This window comes from Biomphalaria glabrata, chromosome 5, assembly GCF_947242115.1.
Source record: "Biomphalaria glabrata chromosome 5, xgBioGlab47.1, whole genome shotgun sequence".
Lineage (NCBI taxonomy): Eukaryota > Metazoa > Mollusca > Gastropoda > Planorbidae > Biomphalaria > Biomphalaria glabrata.
The window spans coordinates 7,276,061-7,293,398 of NC_074715.1; the positions used below are offsets into that span (position 1 = coordinate 7,276,061).

The window sequence follows — 17,338 nt, forward strand, 5'->3', positions numbered from 1 at the left end:
ACTCTGACATTGTTGTCAGTACCCATTGACTCAAACCACAACCCATTTAGGTTTACTTGGCTTGCTTGAATTTCATCTTCCAACAGCCTTTAAATGTTTCGATCGACATTTTGCAGCGAAAAGATTTCTCTTTTTACATTTTCGGCATGTCTATGGGAAGCGTGGTCGAGAGGCGCTTGACCTTGGCTTTGCTTGGCTACCTAGAAGGGGGCTCGAGGTTCGACATCCTACTCGGGCAGAGTTGTGTTTACTGAGCTGCCTAAAGGCAGCACGGAAAACCAACTCCTAGATACCCCCACCGGTCCACAAATGAGATTGGACCATAAATCGCTCTGGGCATGCTATAAGCATGAAAGTAGCGCTATTAAAAGCTATAATTATAATAGGCCTAATGTCTGTCCGAATGCTGGGCAATTGTATTTTCCGTGAGATCTACCACAAGATCTGCAATTTCTAATGATACTTGTTACATGATTCTTTGTCATTCTTTCCTGTGAGTTTTTGACATGCTTTCTATGTTCTGTCTTCTTTAATTTATAAGCAGCATCTACATTTACTCCTTTCATATCTATCATTGGGTTCTAGGTATGCTCGTCAGCACGAATTATAGGCCTACTTGCTGCTCTCTCTAAAGTTAAGTCTACATCTCTCAAAAGTCTCCCTCTCACTGTATACCACATACCAATCGATCTCTGATGAGTTCATCTCGAAGGTTGTCAAACTTGCATTCTTTTGCCAAACTCTTCAACTCATGATAATAGCCTACTGTTAAACGTTTCACCGTCTTTCTGATTTCTTGTAAAGAATTTAAATCTGTCGTACACAGTGTTGGACTTAGGCAAAAAATGATTCTCAAACCTTTCAATTACTTTGTCTACAGCCTCATCTTCACAATACTTGAAAAGTATTGTAGACGTCTCGAGCGGGTTCACCGATCAGGTGTAACAATAAAGCTTTCTTTACTGGCTCGGGCTTCGTATTCTTTTCAGTGGCGACCATAAACAGTTCAAAACTTTGTCTCCATTTTTTCCATCTTTCAGATAGATTACCGTCTAGTGACTACGGTTTAGGAGGATCGAATAATTCCATTATTCGTATAAATTCTAGATTCCATGTCTAGATCTAAAATAAAATGAACAACACCACTTGATAAAAATAATTATTCGTATAAATTCTAGATTCCATGTCTAGATCTAAAATAAAATGAACTAACAACACCACTTGATAAAAATAAAATGTATACTTTTAGCAATTTAGAAACCACTACCCGTTACAAGCGCCTTAAACCAATCTGACACTAAATCTGGCATCAGATCTGACACAATGTTCTGTTGTCACAGATAAATAAATAACATAATATACTGTAGACATTAATTATTATTAATAATAATAACAGAGACTTTGTGTTTATACAAGTGGACATAGAAGACTTTTTCACAAAACAGTCACAACAAACAATGACGTCATAACGGTAATTAAAACACATGACCACATATACTGTGGAAGTCTTGTTCTTCTGTCCCTGCTAGGCCATCATCAGCAAAGCGCAAGTTAGTTATTCTTCTTCCTCGAATGCTTAAAGTAGCCTACCTTCAATAGCCGTCGAGAGCATCTTCCATTATCCTTTCAAGGAAGACATTGAAAAGTGTTGGTGAGAGTAAGCAGCGTCGCCTTACTCCAACCGTGGCTTTAAACCAGTCCCCAATGTTATTGTTGAAGTACACCGCACTAGTGGTCACCTTGTAGAGGTTCTGGATAACTTTTACTTTGATTTTATTTACGTTGTACTATTCAATTGTCGCTTAGAGTCTCTAATCTCTAATCAAACTTAAATCAATAAGAAAAGATTTTCTAGAAGTTTTCTATAAGAATGGAAAATTGCAATCAGTTTCAGATTATCATTGAACGTTCCAGTGCTTAGTTATTCCAAGAAGTGAGATTTTGTGTTACAATCTTCATAATCATTAAATAGTTCCTTCCTGCTGACAAGGCAAAGCTATGCACTAGGCAGCTATAGCTCAAGAAAAGTGGAAAATGACTAGATCCAGAATAGGTGTAGAACAAGCTACAAGAGTAAGTGCTCTACAGATGAACTATAGTAGTTCTTTGATTGAAGGGAAGTCAACAACTAGAAGTGACGAGAATTAGTGATGAGTAAGTCAAGGCTTTTACTTTTCACAAGATCACTTCCTATAACACAAGCAGAACAACACGAACATTTTTTTTGTTTTGTTTATTGTGTGTTATGTACAAAATACAATTAATGGGAAAATAAAATACCACACTGACGTTACCAGGAATGACAGCTTGAGTTTTTTTTTTTATGTCAGGGGAAGTGGACACTCAAAAGGATGACCGAAACAGACAAATAGGCCTACAAAATTGGAGAGATTTTCAAAATATTTTCAGCAAATATAAATTTGTCAAGATATTGACATCTCCTCATATTTAAGCATAATTCAATAAGATGGTTCAATACATTTTTTTGGTTTCTACAAATATTTCATTTACTACAGAATATGTGCACTGTACATAAATATACAAACAACACAATGTGCAATAAATAAATAAACAATACAATGCCTGTTCATAAAAGAAAAAACACTATTATATGTGCACATAAATAAACAAAGTGCTCATCATTCAACAATACATACATTTACAAGTCACAGAGTGTTTATAAGAAAACATTACAATGTGTTCATAGAACAAATGAAATAACAGAAAATTTAGAGGCACTTGTTAAGTGGAAAATAAAGATGACTTGCTCAATTTAATCTTTAAGTTGACTTTCTTATGTTATCTCTTCAACTACCAGCTACCAACAGACCTAATTCAGAGAATACAAATACAGGCTTGTCGTTCTTCTATCAAGTGATATTAAAAATGTTTATTATTAGCTCAATGCCACTCAATACCATCTTTATACATTTGATAAACATACATACTTCATAGAAGTAATAGACATGAACAGAAAGATGAGTACATCTGATGCAGTACATTTGTTCAATCTACACATTGATTCCATTTTCCTGACACATTTAGGTTTGAACACTTTTTTTTTTGTTACAATTGAAACTTGGAAAAAAAAATAATTTCCTAGCAACAAAAAGAGTGTACTTTTTTATTTTGTGTCAGTATCTATAAAATTGTTTTGCATTTGTAAGTTTAAATGTTTTCTGCATATTTTGCTTTCCTTCTTAACAAACATTTAATAATAACAGATTTAGCACACAAAGATCTACAGACTTAATTTGCATAGTGAGCAATGTCAATGCCTGAAATTGTTTTCTTTTTTTTTTAATTAGATTAAAAAACAATGAATTATTATCTTGCTTTTCAATATTTTAGTTTCAATTATTGACATTGAAATGCCTTTTTTAAATGTATCATTCCATTTTGAAAGTAATCTGATTCAGAAAAATTGGAAATAAATATTCTAAATTACTTTTTTGAAGAGATCACATGTTAACAAGGGTACCAAGGATGTGCAATGACTGAAGACAATTGTTTTTTCTTATGAGGAGTAAAGAATCTTATAGACATGGGTGCACACTAAAGCATATTCTGAAAAAGAATCCTAAGCATGCTGCTTTGGACCAAGTGATCTGATAAAAAGGCAGCCTCTCACTTTATTTTGAATGTATATGAATCTTGGATACACCTACAAACCTGATAAGTTTATGTTCATGTAGGCCAAAAGTCTCTGTGAAGCACTAGGATAGATGACAGTAAATGCATTATTGCTATGAGTTGATAGGCACAGATAACCCATGCAAAGTGCTAAATTGTATAATTACACAATAGGTTATTTCAAATTCATCAAAATGATCAGAAATGTCAATTATATATTGCAAAATGTTGTAAAATGTTTTATATGTTTCGGATATTCCTTCAGAGTTGAAGATAATTACTTCCTAGTCCAAACCTCCCGCAGGATGACGGGGGATGGGAGCGGGCAGGGTTTGAACCCGGGACCATCGATGAATCTGAACGACAGTGCAGCATGCAAAAACCGCAGGACCAGGCAGCCATCATATTGATACTTAACATTGTTTTGAAATTATAATTAACAGGGTGTCATACTTTTAGTTTGGTATTCACAAGTGAGATCAAATTAAAAAAATGTTTTTGTTTAAAAAAAAATCCTAAAAAAAAACCTAGTCTAACATTCTCACTAGACTACAAATATGATATTATAACAATGTTTAATTTTTAAACTTTACAAAATCCAAAAACTGTTTCGCTATAAGCCTCAATAAATTCATTTTGTTTTCTAAGTATTGCTTCCACTGGTGTCTGGCTCACAAAAACTGAGCTGTAGATAAATAAAGAGTAAATAAATATCAAAGTATTTGTATTAACAGGCAAATTATTGATCTGTACATCAGATAATCTCAAATGTTCAGTTTCTGGAAATAAATGTCTGAAGTTTTCTTGACTCATCAATCATCTCTAATCCTATCCATTGTGGCTTGTCCTGTCAAATCTCCAGACTTTACTGTACTGTAGGTAAAGACATAAAAGCTTCATAGCCAAACAAAGATTCAAACTGTTGGACATACTGCTCACAATGTTCACCTGGAAAATAAAGTAAATACATGAACTAACAAGAAAAAAAAATAAGCATAAGGCCAGAAGAAATGCAATATTACAGTATGAAGAGAATTTGTATCTGGCTGGTGATACAGATACTTCACATTTATACAAAGTTAAATTAAACATAAAACGCAGTTTCCAATGATAAAGTGGAAATTGTAGCAATTCTTTTTCTCTTGAGAGACTAAACAAACTAAAAAATATTAATGTTTTAATTGTTTAGATGTTTTGAGACACTATTACATTATACTTTTGTATGAAAAGAAATATTCAACAAAACAATCTAGACAAAATTAAAAGGATTAGAAAGTAGGTGGTGAGAAATCCCTGTAAAAGGACAATATGAAAGTTTAAAAAAATAATTTAAATACTTTCAAACATTTTAACATTATATTTCCAGTAAATATACTTTCTTAGCAATTGAAAAGAATGTTTAAAATACAAAACAGAACTTCACATTTCAGTTTCTGTGTGTGATGATTGTATTACCTGTTTGAAATCTGGGGTTGGCCTTCAGCTTCAGGTTTCTTTGTTCAAAGAATTTAAAAACTGTATAAAATATCATGTTGTCATTTGTGTTCAAGGCTGCCTCTAGAAACTTTCTGGCAGAGACCACATCAACATTCCCAACACTTCGAATAAATCTGCAAAGTAATAGTGTGAGTTACTGTTAATATAACACAAAAAAAAAAGCTGAAAGAAAAATTAAAGGCCAAGCATTGAACTAAAAGAAGAAAAGAAAGAAATGGACAAGCTGAATGATAGAGGAATCAAAGTACAAGCTTTTAATATAAAGAGAAGAATGGAATTAGAAGTCTGCAGTTTTTCTGATTCCTAGAATTATAAAATTTAAGTTGATTGAAAGCTGCAGAACTAAATGCTAGTATGACAATTGATAAAGAATTAAACAACTAGATGTTCCAGTTAAAAGAGCATTATAGAACTAAATAAACCAGTTCATAGAGAATTGTAGAACTAAATAAACCAGTTCATAGAGAATTGTAGAACTAAATAAACCATTTCATTGAAATTATTATAACAATACATAGAGAATTATAGAACTAAATATTGACAGAAAAAAGAGAATTGTAGATTTGTGTCATTTGATTGTGATAACTCAAAATGTGTCAGTAGATAGAGAATTGTAGAAATATACCAGTTGATTGAGAATTATTGTACTAAATAAATCAGCAAATAGAACATTGTAGAAGTAAATGAAGTAGTTCCTAGAGAATTGTTGATTACAAATTTTAGAACTAAATATGCAAATTGACAAGAACATTTTTGCATCAACCCTTCCAAACTATAAGCAAATCATAATCTCCATATATTTAAAAACATATGAAGACAATAGATAACCTGAGTGCAGGTAACAGCTGCTGTTTAGAAAGTAAAACTTCCACAATTTCTTCATTCGCTGTCTGAAGTCTCTGACGACAGTATAAAGAACAAGAAAAACTAATTAATATAAAAAACAAACAAACAAGGCTTATATTAAGTGTAATTGTATCAATTAGTTCAGATAAGTCATGTAATTAAATTTGTAATAGATCTAGACTAACAATACATGTGAGATTAGAAATATTTTTTCCAATTGTTTTTGTTTAGTGCAATTTCATGCATTTAGCTTTCACTTGTCTGGACCAGTTGGGAAAGGATGGTTGGGGATATCTGGGTGAATGTTACCATGATTACATTTTAAATGAATAAAAAAAACTTGCTCACTCTTGGCTCAAGTATGATTTCTTTCCCTTGTTCAATACCAAACAAAATAATTAATTACCAATAGTTAATTAATTATGTATTTATTTTGTTGTTTTGTCATGTAGAAGAAATAATTAAAAATAATTTCAACTTGATCCAAAATTGGTTTTGGGAGAAATAATGTATACAAACCTGTTACCAGACAGACAGAGTGAGTTGATATAAGCTTTATAAAAAGCTCATTCAATTTTGACAAAATTACTAAAAAAAAATAATCTGTTAACAAAAGAAACAAAAATCGTACTGATTAAAATATACATCTTAATGACTGAGTGATACCTTGAGCATGTCCAAGGCTAACTGGTGGGCAGGAGGATAAACTGTTTCTAATGAAAGCATCAAACAAGCCTGAGAAAGAACAAGAATTAATTGCTTATACAGTATGTAAACAAGAGTTATGTAATACTGAATCAAAACTTGTTTATACACTAATTAAACAGAATAGACTTTTGCTAATATTTATATCAGCAAACTATTATAGCACAAAGCAGGACAGGCCACTGTACCATTGGCTCATATTTCTCACAGCTATGGCCAAATTAGAAATTAGACTCAGGGTGCCCCTACTGTGGGGAAGAAGAGGAAACCGTGTCTCAAAATCTTTTTGACTGCCCCAGACTTGCTGATCTCCATCTCGACAGGTCTAGGAAGCCAAAAATTTTTGACCTGTATAGTGACATGTATGCACTATGCAAAACAGTGGGGGTTTCTGTCCAGGGCTTTTGCAAGAGAAGATTTGAGCCTCTCAAGCCCTCATTCAAATGGAGTTTGATGATTATATCAAAATTATAAATAATGTCAATAATGCTGTCCTCTCTGTTACTTAAATTAAGGATGTATGAAAAAATTGTTTTTTGAAAAAAATGTTTTGTAAAAAAAATATTTGCATACACAAATGAGCCTTACCAATGGTTTTGAGTCACTGAGAACATGATACTGAAGAAACTGGTGAAGTTGGTAGAAACAATTGTTCTGGACTAGAATATTGATGATCAGTTCATAGAGATAGTGCTGCACAAAGATACACACATTAAATATCCGTTACAAAATGATTAATAAAATAGAAAACATAAAAGGTAAACACAAGTCATAATATTTCCCTTCAATAAACTAATATAAAGTAAACTGAAAAAAATACTTTCAAGGTATTAGTAAATTGATACAAAAGTAGATAATCTAACATACTTGATGTGGACAAGCTTTTTTTTTTTATTGATGGTCATACAAATATCTAACAACCTTTTGTTTAATGATAAATTTGATCACTTTTGCAAAACTGAATTAAATATCTACAATCTATTCTGCAACAACAAAAAGGTAATACTGAATTTATCGTTTCCTTTAAAAAAAAAGTCAAGGCATACTAGTGGTTAGTATTAACTATTTAAACAAAGGTATTGGTTTTAAATCCTAGACTGAAGTTTACTCAGCATCAATCAGATATAAATGTCTTTTGTGGAAAATAACAATAGTTACTAAAAATGATTTCACTGGACATGCAGAGACGAAGTGCTAATCAGTAACAACAGAAACAAAGGAACTCAACATTTGCCCAAAAAGCCTAATATAATAATTAGTTACTTTAACACTACAAGAAAAAAAGAGAAACAGTACAACAACGTAAACTCTACCTCTTACCTGTACAAGTATACCAAACTGATTTAGAGATCTAATGTATTCAATGAGTACAGCTACAATAAACTTGTATTTGATGTCCTGAAATATGACAATCATACATCATTTGTTGTAACTATCAGTCAGTACATCATGCACATACACATACATTTTAAATGAAGTTATATTAAAGATTTAGGGGGGAAAAAAGTTATATTTAGACTAAAGACTGGTTTTGTTGTGCTGGTTATCAACTAAATCTTTCTTGAACAATTAGTTCTAAAAAAAATTTCACATCCTGCGCCTCTTGAGTTTATATAAAAAAAATCATATAATTCTATAATATACGAGTACAAACTATGCCAAAAGCAATCTTTTTTGGGTGAGCTAAAAGGTGGCTGATGTAACAGATGTGCCCCACGGAAACACTTTGAATGAAGACCAACTTGCTTTAACTGACATAGAAGAAAGCACCTGGTTGCATGCGGGCTTCAGAATGAAACAGCTGGAAGTCACTTACAAAGGCTGCATGATAACATTTGTGAACAAATGAAAATCCACTGCCAAGGGCAGACGTAAAGGGTGAAAAGAAACTCTAAACTGACCATCGGCAGACAATGGTTTTGCCTGCACTAGATGTGGCAAAATATATAGGTCACAGCTGGAGCTGCATAGCAACAGGAAATGCTGCATTCTCATTAATCTTTGGACAAGCCTTATTATTATTATAGTTAACCTTATGATAATTAAAATACTACTCAATAATTGCAAAATAAAATTAATGACCTTGTGTTCTTCAAAGACTGAGAAAACATGTGTGAACATATCAGGCTGTTCTATCACAACTTTTTTGTTACCAGTTCCACTGACAGTTTCACCAGCCTAAATAGAACAAAAAAATGTTTGAAATCAAGAATTGCAACCTAATTCACATTAAAAAAAATTTTATGTTTTAAAAAAAATGAACTCACAGAAAGCTGACCCTGTATGTCCAGGTGTTGTTTATAGGTCAAATTCAGCATATCATATACTTTGGCTAGAGACTGCAAGCTAGCCTGTTTACCTGGCACCAACATCTGAGCACAAACGTTTAGTATCACTGGCTTGGAGTCAGTACGATTGAGAAGAAACTGTATCAACCGGTCCTGACAATGAAGAAAAGAAAGAAGTGACTTCATATTTCCATTATTAATATAATTCTGGTATTAGGGGTGTGGTAAAGAAATAGGCTACCAAACCAGGGGGTCTTGAGTTTGTGTAAAGGTAGTTACATTTCATAAAAATGTAAATTGTATTCATTACATCTACATCATTGAGAAACATTTTATCATTTCTATAATATATTCTGTTATAAATATCCCATGTATGTAAAAATATGTTTCCTACCTTATCTGGAATCATGGTTACTAAAGGGTTTAAACTAATTTGCAAAGTCCATAAACAGCCTGAAAGATAATTTTTGTAAACATTAACAAAGTTAAACAGCAATAACTTTTATTTTTATTTTTTGATGCTTAAAAAAAAATAATAATAATAAAAAAAATTACCTAGTTTGGCATCTATAACAATATCTGGCTGAAATACAATCCAATTTGCTGAGTCTATGATGTCAGTTAAGGAAACAAGTTAAACATTTCTTATTACTGGATGCAACAAAGGATAACAGGTTAAAGCTTTGATTTCACATATCCAGCTAAAGCTACTCACACACACACACAATTTTGTTTCAAGGAATAGGCTGCCGTAAGGCTGACCAAGTAAAAAAAAATTACAAGGAGCTATGTTCAACAAACAGGAGATTTGTTTGAACACAGAAGAGCACAGTTTATCAACTTGGGTTTATAATGTTTGAAAGACTTGATCAGTTTTATAAAGTCTGGATCAAAATAAAGATTTTAAAATTCATTTTTTTTTTTGTAATCGTCCTAGAAAATCCACAGATGTAAAATAAGTTGCAATAGATCAAATAAAAACCTTCCTCACTCAAATAGTCATTTAAGTTAGCTTTAATCACCTTCAACATCAAAAACTTCTAAAGAGCTGTAAGTCTAGTTTTCACATTGCTATGATAATCGGTATCATAATACATGGCTATCATAATATCTGACCAAACCTAAATTCTTAGACATAATAGATTTTCACAAGGATTCAAAGCTTTGTTCAGTAGCCCAAATTTCTATTATTTAAACACAACGTTCATCAAAAGCTATATATATATACTATAGATGTTTTTTTTTTTCCTTTTCAGGACATATAATTAAACAAGATTTGTTTAGGATACAAAGTTCACAGTTATATTCTGCTCTGTCTGTTCCAGCTTGCATATTTAGAGCTGAAACATTTAAAAATGTTTTAAAACATGATTGATTTTATTAAGGTTTTATTTCACTATCATTGTAAGTCTACTGTTTATCGTAAGTCATTGTTTTAATGTCACATCAATAAAGAAGACTGCAGAACTTCAGATGGCTACAAAACTGCATATTTTGTTACATTTAATTGAAGAAGTCTGCTTGGGATTTAGGTAATTTTTTTCAACATCAGTGCCTTTTTTTTAATGGTAACTTTTTTTCAAAATGTATGTGCCAGTTTTAGAGTTCTCTAGCTGTTCCAATCAAAAGTTTTTTTGCTACCAAGCCTTTCACGATGTTAGAGAAAGTTGATACATGAACTGATCCTTTAAGTGCATTGCGGATGTTCATCTGTAACCCCTTCCTGCTTTGGTAATGTCATCCATGTAAGGGATAGATGTCTCACTAATGAAGCTATCAAACATTTACCATTGCAGGTTTCTTTATTGTGCAGTTTTGCCATTGTAAGCACTTTTATCTATTTATATGAAGTCTATGAAAGTGTGAATTAATTTTTTTACTTGTACTCACAATGTTTTCAACTTACATGGAAGAAGAAGTTTGAAGGGTTTGATACCAAGGGGGGATAACACTGGATAGTGATAAGTTACATAGCCATCAGATTTGCCTTCTAAATGAATGTCGAATATCACAGATGTCTGTAAAAATAAACCCCAAAATATGGTTTGATTTAAGATATCATTAGTCAAAAACCCACAAAAACTTTATATTCATTAATAAATAACTTTCAACAAAACAGTACAAAACCTGGAAAATAAGATACAAGAGTTTTGAATATTTATCAATTCAATATAAAGAATTGCTGTCAGGCCATCAGAAGAAAAGCTAGGGACAACGGTTTGAGAAGCATTGGTTAAATGTGCATAAAATGTAAACAGTGATATGAAAGTTGTAACCTTGGAAGCCTGGTGATGAACCATGATCAGGTTGTCTACAACATTGATTGCAAATCGTCCACTCATTTCTAGCTTGAGTACATCAGTTTTTCTAGCCAGACCCTCTCTGAAATTGAAAACAAATCACTTCAACTGTAAATCGTTTAGTCCACCATTAGTGAAATATCCTTATTGTAAATACAAGTTGTTTCAAAATGGAATAACCAATGAAATAGACAATATTACAAAACTAACACTGTGGCAAGCTGTCAGAGGAATTTCCAGTCACAACAGGAGTCAAACAGGGATGTCTTCTTTCACCACTCCTGTTCCTTCTAGTACTGGATTGGGTCACAAAAGAAGCCTAATCTAACGCAGGGAAAGGAATCCAATGGACTCTCACACAAAAGCTGGAAGATCTGGAATTCGCTGATGACATAGCCCTATTATCACACAGACTACAGGATATGCAAGAAAAGGTCACAGCTTTAAGCGAAGTAGGAAAAAGAGTAGGCCTCAAAATAAACCACCAAAAAACTAAAGTACTTAAAGTAAACAATAAACAAAGTGGAGACATAGTATTGGATTCTCAGACAATAGATCAAGTAGAAAATTTTATATACCTTGGGAGTGTAGTCAGTATATCAGGTGGAACAGATGAAGACATTAAACGCCGTATAAATCTAGCACGTCAGACATTTACACAGCTAAAACCAACCTGGAAATCTCCTTACATCTCAAACAAGACTAAACTAAGAATCTTTAATTCTAATGTCAAGGCTGTCCTACTGTATGGTTCTGAAACATGGAGAACAACTGAAGCCACAACAAAAAAAATACAGACCTTCATCAACAGATGCCTGAGAAATATCCTAAAAATACACTGGTATGACAAAGTAGAAAACACCAAACTGTGGGAGATGAGTGGACAGAAAAATATAGAAGTGCAGATCTTAGAGAGGAAGTGGAGATGGATTGGTCACACCCTTAGAAAAGATACCAGCAACAGAGCTAGGCAGGCCATAGAGTGGAACCCCCAGGGAACAAGACGCAGAGGAAGACCAAAAAGAACATGGCGACGCAGTGTACTTGAAGAAGCAGAGAAGACCGGGAAGAGCTGGGACACCATCAAAAAGCTAGCAAGAGACCGTGGAGAGTGGCGTGTTTATGTCGAGGCCCTATGTTCCATGAGGAACTCAAAGGAATGATGATGATGATGATGATGAAGAGAAAGTGGGAAACTGGGATTTGCTATTTTTTTCCTATTTTAGCTTCAAATTGTCTAAATTTTGCAGGATGTGACATGCAAGATTAAGAAAATTAAGAAAAAATAAACTTTTACAAGCATGTCTATATGGGTTAAAATTATTGATACACAGATCAATGAAAATTTAGCATTTATCACCAAAGTGTACCTACTTTTGTATTTGATAAAGAACTATTTCTGCTCCAGTGGATGTAGAGGGTGGATGACGCAACACAACTATGTACAAGTTTTCATAACTGGAAAGACAGAAACATAGAAACCTGTAAATTATATATGAACATTAAAAAAAAAAAAAACAACATGATACAGCAATAAGTTTTCAATTTTTTCTTCTCTTCTCCCATTTTATTTTGTCCATAACTATGCTAGTGTTTTATGCTACCTATAAGATCACATATCAAGTGTACTTTAAGCCTTAATTTTACAACGTTCAGTCTAATGTTTGTACCATGACATATAGATATTTATTTGTTACTTATATCCAATTTCAGTGCTAAAGTGCTTCAAATAAATGCTGATGAAAATTTCTTTTCTACACTGAAACATTTTTTAAAAAGTTAAAGAATTAAATAAAAAAGAATGTTAGACTTACATAACTGCCATAATGACATCCCGGTCTAATAAGGCTAGCTTCTGAGGTCGTGGCATAGCAGGTAAGTCCACTTCAAATTTGGGAAGTTTAGTCATAACACCTGGTGTCTAAAACAGAGACTTTTTCTTTAGGCTCTACATTGACTTTGTTAATTAAGCAAAATAATCAACTGGCAAGAAAAATAGGTTAATACTATTTGTAAACTTACAACTCTAGTAACTGGTGAACTTACTTTGAATTGAAAAGGATATAATGTGTTGCCAAGTGTCCCAGAAGAAATCAATAATAAATTGCTGGAGCCCTAAAAAAAAATAAAAAAATATATATATTAAGAAAATATTCTGTCCATCATGTAAGACTAATTTACTAAAAAAGGTAAGGTTAGTTTAAAAAAAAAAGTTAAGTTCCATTTCAAATGGGGCAGATGATGTAAAGGTCATCTGTTTCTGTGGCCCATGGCTAATGAGGGTGTTGTGGCCAGCACTACCACCAACCACCTTTACTTTTCCCTAACTAATGTCAGGTATCCATTAGTACTGGGTGTACAGAGAGACGCCCTAAACATCCACAAATGAAAAATCCCAGTCTACATCAGGATTTGAACCCTGGACCCTCCAGTTCAGAGGCTCTTTACCACTCGGCCACTGCGCCTTTAAGACCAGTTAGAATTCCAACATGAAGTTCAAATATTTCTGTGGGTGACATACTATGAAAGCAGTATGTTAGGGGAAAAGGACTTACTGAAGTCTGATACATTATAAAGCTGGTAGTCTGATAAAACTATCAATATTAAAAAAACCTGAAAACAATACTAACTTCCTCTACAAAAAATTAATTTGTTTGAAACACACGCAGACACTTAGATTGTACCTACCAGCCAAACATACCAATTGACCTGCAAGGCTTGAGTCTTTAAACTTTTCAAACTTCTTTTTTCTGGCAAAACCTGAAATGGTTAAATATTAGTTAAATGACAAATTTTATATTACCAAATATTACATAAAAATAATTTATGATAAAAAATCATCAGATAAAATGATAACAGTAAAAAATGTCTTCTCTATGGACATTAGTCCCAATGAGGTCAGGAAAACTTAAATATTTAGCAATAAAAATAATTGCTAAAACAAATTAATGAGGATTTTTTTCATAATAATAAATTTATTTTGATTTTTTTTGGGTCTCATTCATAAGCATTTGAATATAACGGAGATGCAGGTATGGATTGTATATTTTTAACTAGCATTATAATTAATATTGCTGTTTTTTATTACAATGTGAGAACATTTTATTTCCAGCAACCTTAAAAAAAAAAAGGGAAATTTTTCCTAAAAAAATAAAAAACAACACTTTATTTACCACATTACTTTTTATATACTAACATATGTGTACTCAATTAAGTTGTTATAATACAAGCTACAGAAGTGTTCACACAATACCTGATAATGTTCAAGTCCTCCACTAGTAATAAATATAATCTCAGTATTAGAACTCCACACAAAGCCTCGAATCTCTGTGGTTTTACCCTATGTGAGAAATTTTAATTATGATTTTAATAGTATGTGCAGAGAAGTCAATAGATTGGATATGTACATCACAAGTTCAAAACTTACTTTACAAGCTTGGGAATACTCTTGCTGGTCTGTGTTTAGATCTTCTTGAAAATTTAAAAATTCCTGAAAATAATGTCAAGAGATAGAAACAAACAATGTTTAGTGAAAACCCAAACACAAATGGAATAGCCTACATATTTTTTAAAAATATACTTGAGAAAAGCTAAAAGCTAGTTGGGAAATTAATTTTTTTAAAATTTTATTTGGAGCTTGGCTTCCAAAGCTAGGGATTTTTAGTATGCCCTAGAGACCACCCAACTTTTATGGATACCTGACATTAATTGGGGAAAGTAATTTTTGTAAAGGTTGTTGGTCATTGTGCTGGACACATGATACCCTCGTTAGTCATTGTCCATAGAAACAGATGAGATTTACATCATCTCCCTTTTAGATCACAAAGTCTGAGAGGGGCACTTTATTTTGATTTATTTACAAATTGATAAACTGTTCGTAACATGACTTAGTTTATTAAGTTTTCCTGTACGTTTGCTATTGACCAGCATAGTTCCTTTAGCTGTTCTATGAAATGAAATTTACAATAAACCAAAGTGGTATTTGTAAAATGATTGGTATGATCACTGAATTCATACAGCAGAATTTATACAAAACAAAAAATGTTTATCAAGCTCTTTACTTGATTTTTTTTTTCCTATTGTATAGAACATTCATAAAATGACAGTTCAAAAACTAGAAAGCACCAGTAATTGAAAAAAACAACAACCTAAAATATAGACATTATTATTTGTTAAGCAAATCAAGTTATAACAATTCAATAGAAACAAAATTCAATTAAGAAGACAATAACTTACAACTGTCTTACTGCTTCTTTGGGCTGCTAGAATACGTTTATCTGGAGAAAATTTGATTGAAATTATATCACCCCTGTCTTCCATCCTAAAAAAAAACAAAACGAAACAAAAAAATTATTATTTTCAAATCAAGATTTTAATTACATGAATAAAAAATGGTTTATTTTCTAGAATAGGTAAAAAGGGAATTGAAAGTAATCAGTGGCAAGACCATTCTGTATATTCTGTATAAGCAAATTAAAAGAAGAAAAATTGAATGAGACAATGTCAAGATAAGATCATATGATATTGTAGCTTGTCCTATTCAAATTTTCAAAATGAGAAAACAAATAAAAAATTGTATTTCAATTTATATTATTAATTACATAAAACTATTATTATGGTATCTTAAGAAACAAATAAAAAATTGTATCATCATCAAAAATGGTACTAATAAATATATAAATATATATATGCACAGTTGAATGAAACTGAGGGAAACCAGTCCCATTGACCACAAACTACTTGATGCAACTTTTACAACTTATATTGCCTAGAAAAACAAAGACCCTTTACTTAGATCATACCTAAACGATGCTGATGATTTCTCATCCGGCCCTTTCATGACAACACCCATAGCGCCACCAGACCTGACAGCAAACACCTAGAGACAAAAATGTCTTCTTAAAGTAAATGTACATGTGTACATGGCTTGTAATCGCTACGTTAGTCACATAACATTCTCGTCAAACAATAAGCCATAGAAACAGGTGATCTTTACATAAAAAAAAAACACAGGAAGAACAAACATTTTTCTTATATTCAAATATGCAAGTAAGAATACTTTATCTCTAAAAGTCAAGAAATGATTGGTTAAGAAAACAAACATTATTTAAATATCTTATAATCAAGATGGTTTTTGCCTAGTAAAAAAATAATAAAAAAACTGTAACTATATAATTTAACACAAATCAGCAAACACCACTATAGATTAAATGTAAAACAGTAAAATCTTATTATTTTAAATGCCCAATATTTTGTCAAGTCCATCAAATCAATTAGAAACCAACTTTAACAGCATACAATCAACAACATGTACAAGAAAACAAAGCTACCAGCTTAGCTGCAAATAAGTGCAAATTAAAAAAAAAAAATAGTACAACTCACAGACCTGTTTATTGGCGTCATCAAAGAAGACATTGTTGACTTTGCTGACTGGTTCAAAACGAATTGGATTTTTACACAGAACAATGTAGTAGTTGTCATTGTCCATTGTTCAGCTGTTATGCAGTAATGTCACATTGGTTCTGAAAGAAAGAAAACTGACATACTAGATCTAAATAGTGGTGTTTAATCATGTTCTATAAAGTTACCTTACAGAAAAAGTATAACAACTTTTGGTCAAAAAACTTCTTTTCACAGTAAACTCTGACTGTGTCAAAATGAAATTTAGAAAAAATGCTCTATGAAAAATTACAACATTGGACATTGATGAAACTCATATCCAGACAATTCAGACATTTTATTCTTCTAATATTATCATATGACATATGATTTATCTCAATCTGGTTTTGATTATTTACTCAAGACCATCAAGATCATGAAGATGCTAATAAAGATAAAACGTTAGAGAATATGAAGACTAGGGATAAAAACAGAAAAGAATGGTCTGAATGGACGAGGTTGTTTACCGAATTCCCAGAACGTAACGTTGAGACTAACAAATAGGACTAGAACTAGATCTAGAGTCTAGCCTAGATCTAAAAATCTAGACTGTGTATTTCAAGTATTTGTGTTGATGATACACCTATTCGCAATCTAATAATATGGAGTTATCTCTCTTTTTTGACAAAA

At 32.1% G+C, this 17,338-nt stretch overlaps 1 protein-coding gene across 1 annotated transcript; it reads right to left on the bottom strand.

Annotated features, from left to right (window-relative positions):
• Nucleotides 1-4,139: 4,139 nt before the first annotated feature.
• Nucleotides 4,140-17,331, bottom strand: LOC106057662 (regulator of MON1-CCZ1 complex-like). Its single transcript, XM_013214971.2, has 23 exons — nucleotides 17,176-17,331; nucleotides 16,656-16,791; nucleotides 16,072-16,148; nucleotides 15,506-15,590; nucleotides 14,697-14,759; nucleotides 14,523-14,609; nucleotides 13,958-14,029; nucleotides 13,316-13,384; nucleotides 13,084-13,190; nucleotides 12,644-12,727; nucleotides 11,246-11,351; nucleotides 10,876-10,987; nucleotides 10,259-10,309; nucleotides 9,525-9,578; nucleotides 9,364-9,422; nucleotides 8,949-9,122; nucleotides 8,764-8,859; nucleotides 8,002-8,079; nucleotides 7,270-7,374; nucleotides 6,643-6,711; nucleotides 5,959-6,029; nucleotides 5,089-5,243; nucleotides 4,140-4,581 (listed from the first exon to the last, which is right to left on the bottom strand). Exons 2-23 carry the CDS (start codon nucleotides 16,755-16,757, stop codon nucleotides 4,499-4,501), a joined length of 1,959 nt encoding a protein of 652 aa, XP_013070425.2. The 5' UTR covers nucleotides 16,758-16,791; nucleotides 17,176-17,331; the 3' UTR covers nucleotides 4,140-4,498.
• Between the last annotated feature and the right edge of the window lie 7 nt (nucleotides 17,332-17,338).

Bases quoted from the DNA above. Each gene is read 5' to 3' on its own strand.
- LOC106057662 (XM_013214971.2), bottom strand. From the start codon at position 16,757: ATGGACAATGACAACTACTACATTGTTCTGTGTAAAAATCCAATTCGT. The intron at 9,123-9,363 runs GTAGGAAACATA...CTTCATTGTCAG, and splicing joins TAACCATGATTCCAGATAAG to GACCGGTTGATACAGTTTCT. The intron at 7,375-8,001 runs GTAAGAGGTAGA...ATCTTTGTGCAG, and splicing joins AGTTTGGTATACTTGTACAG to CACTATCTCTATGAACTGAT.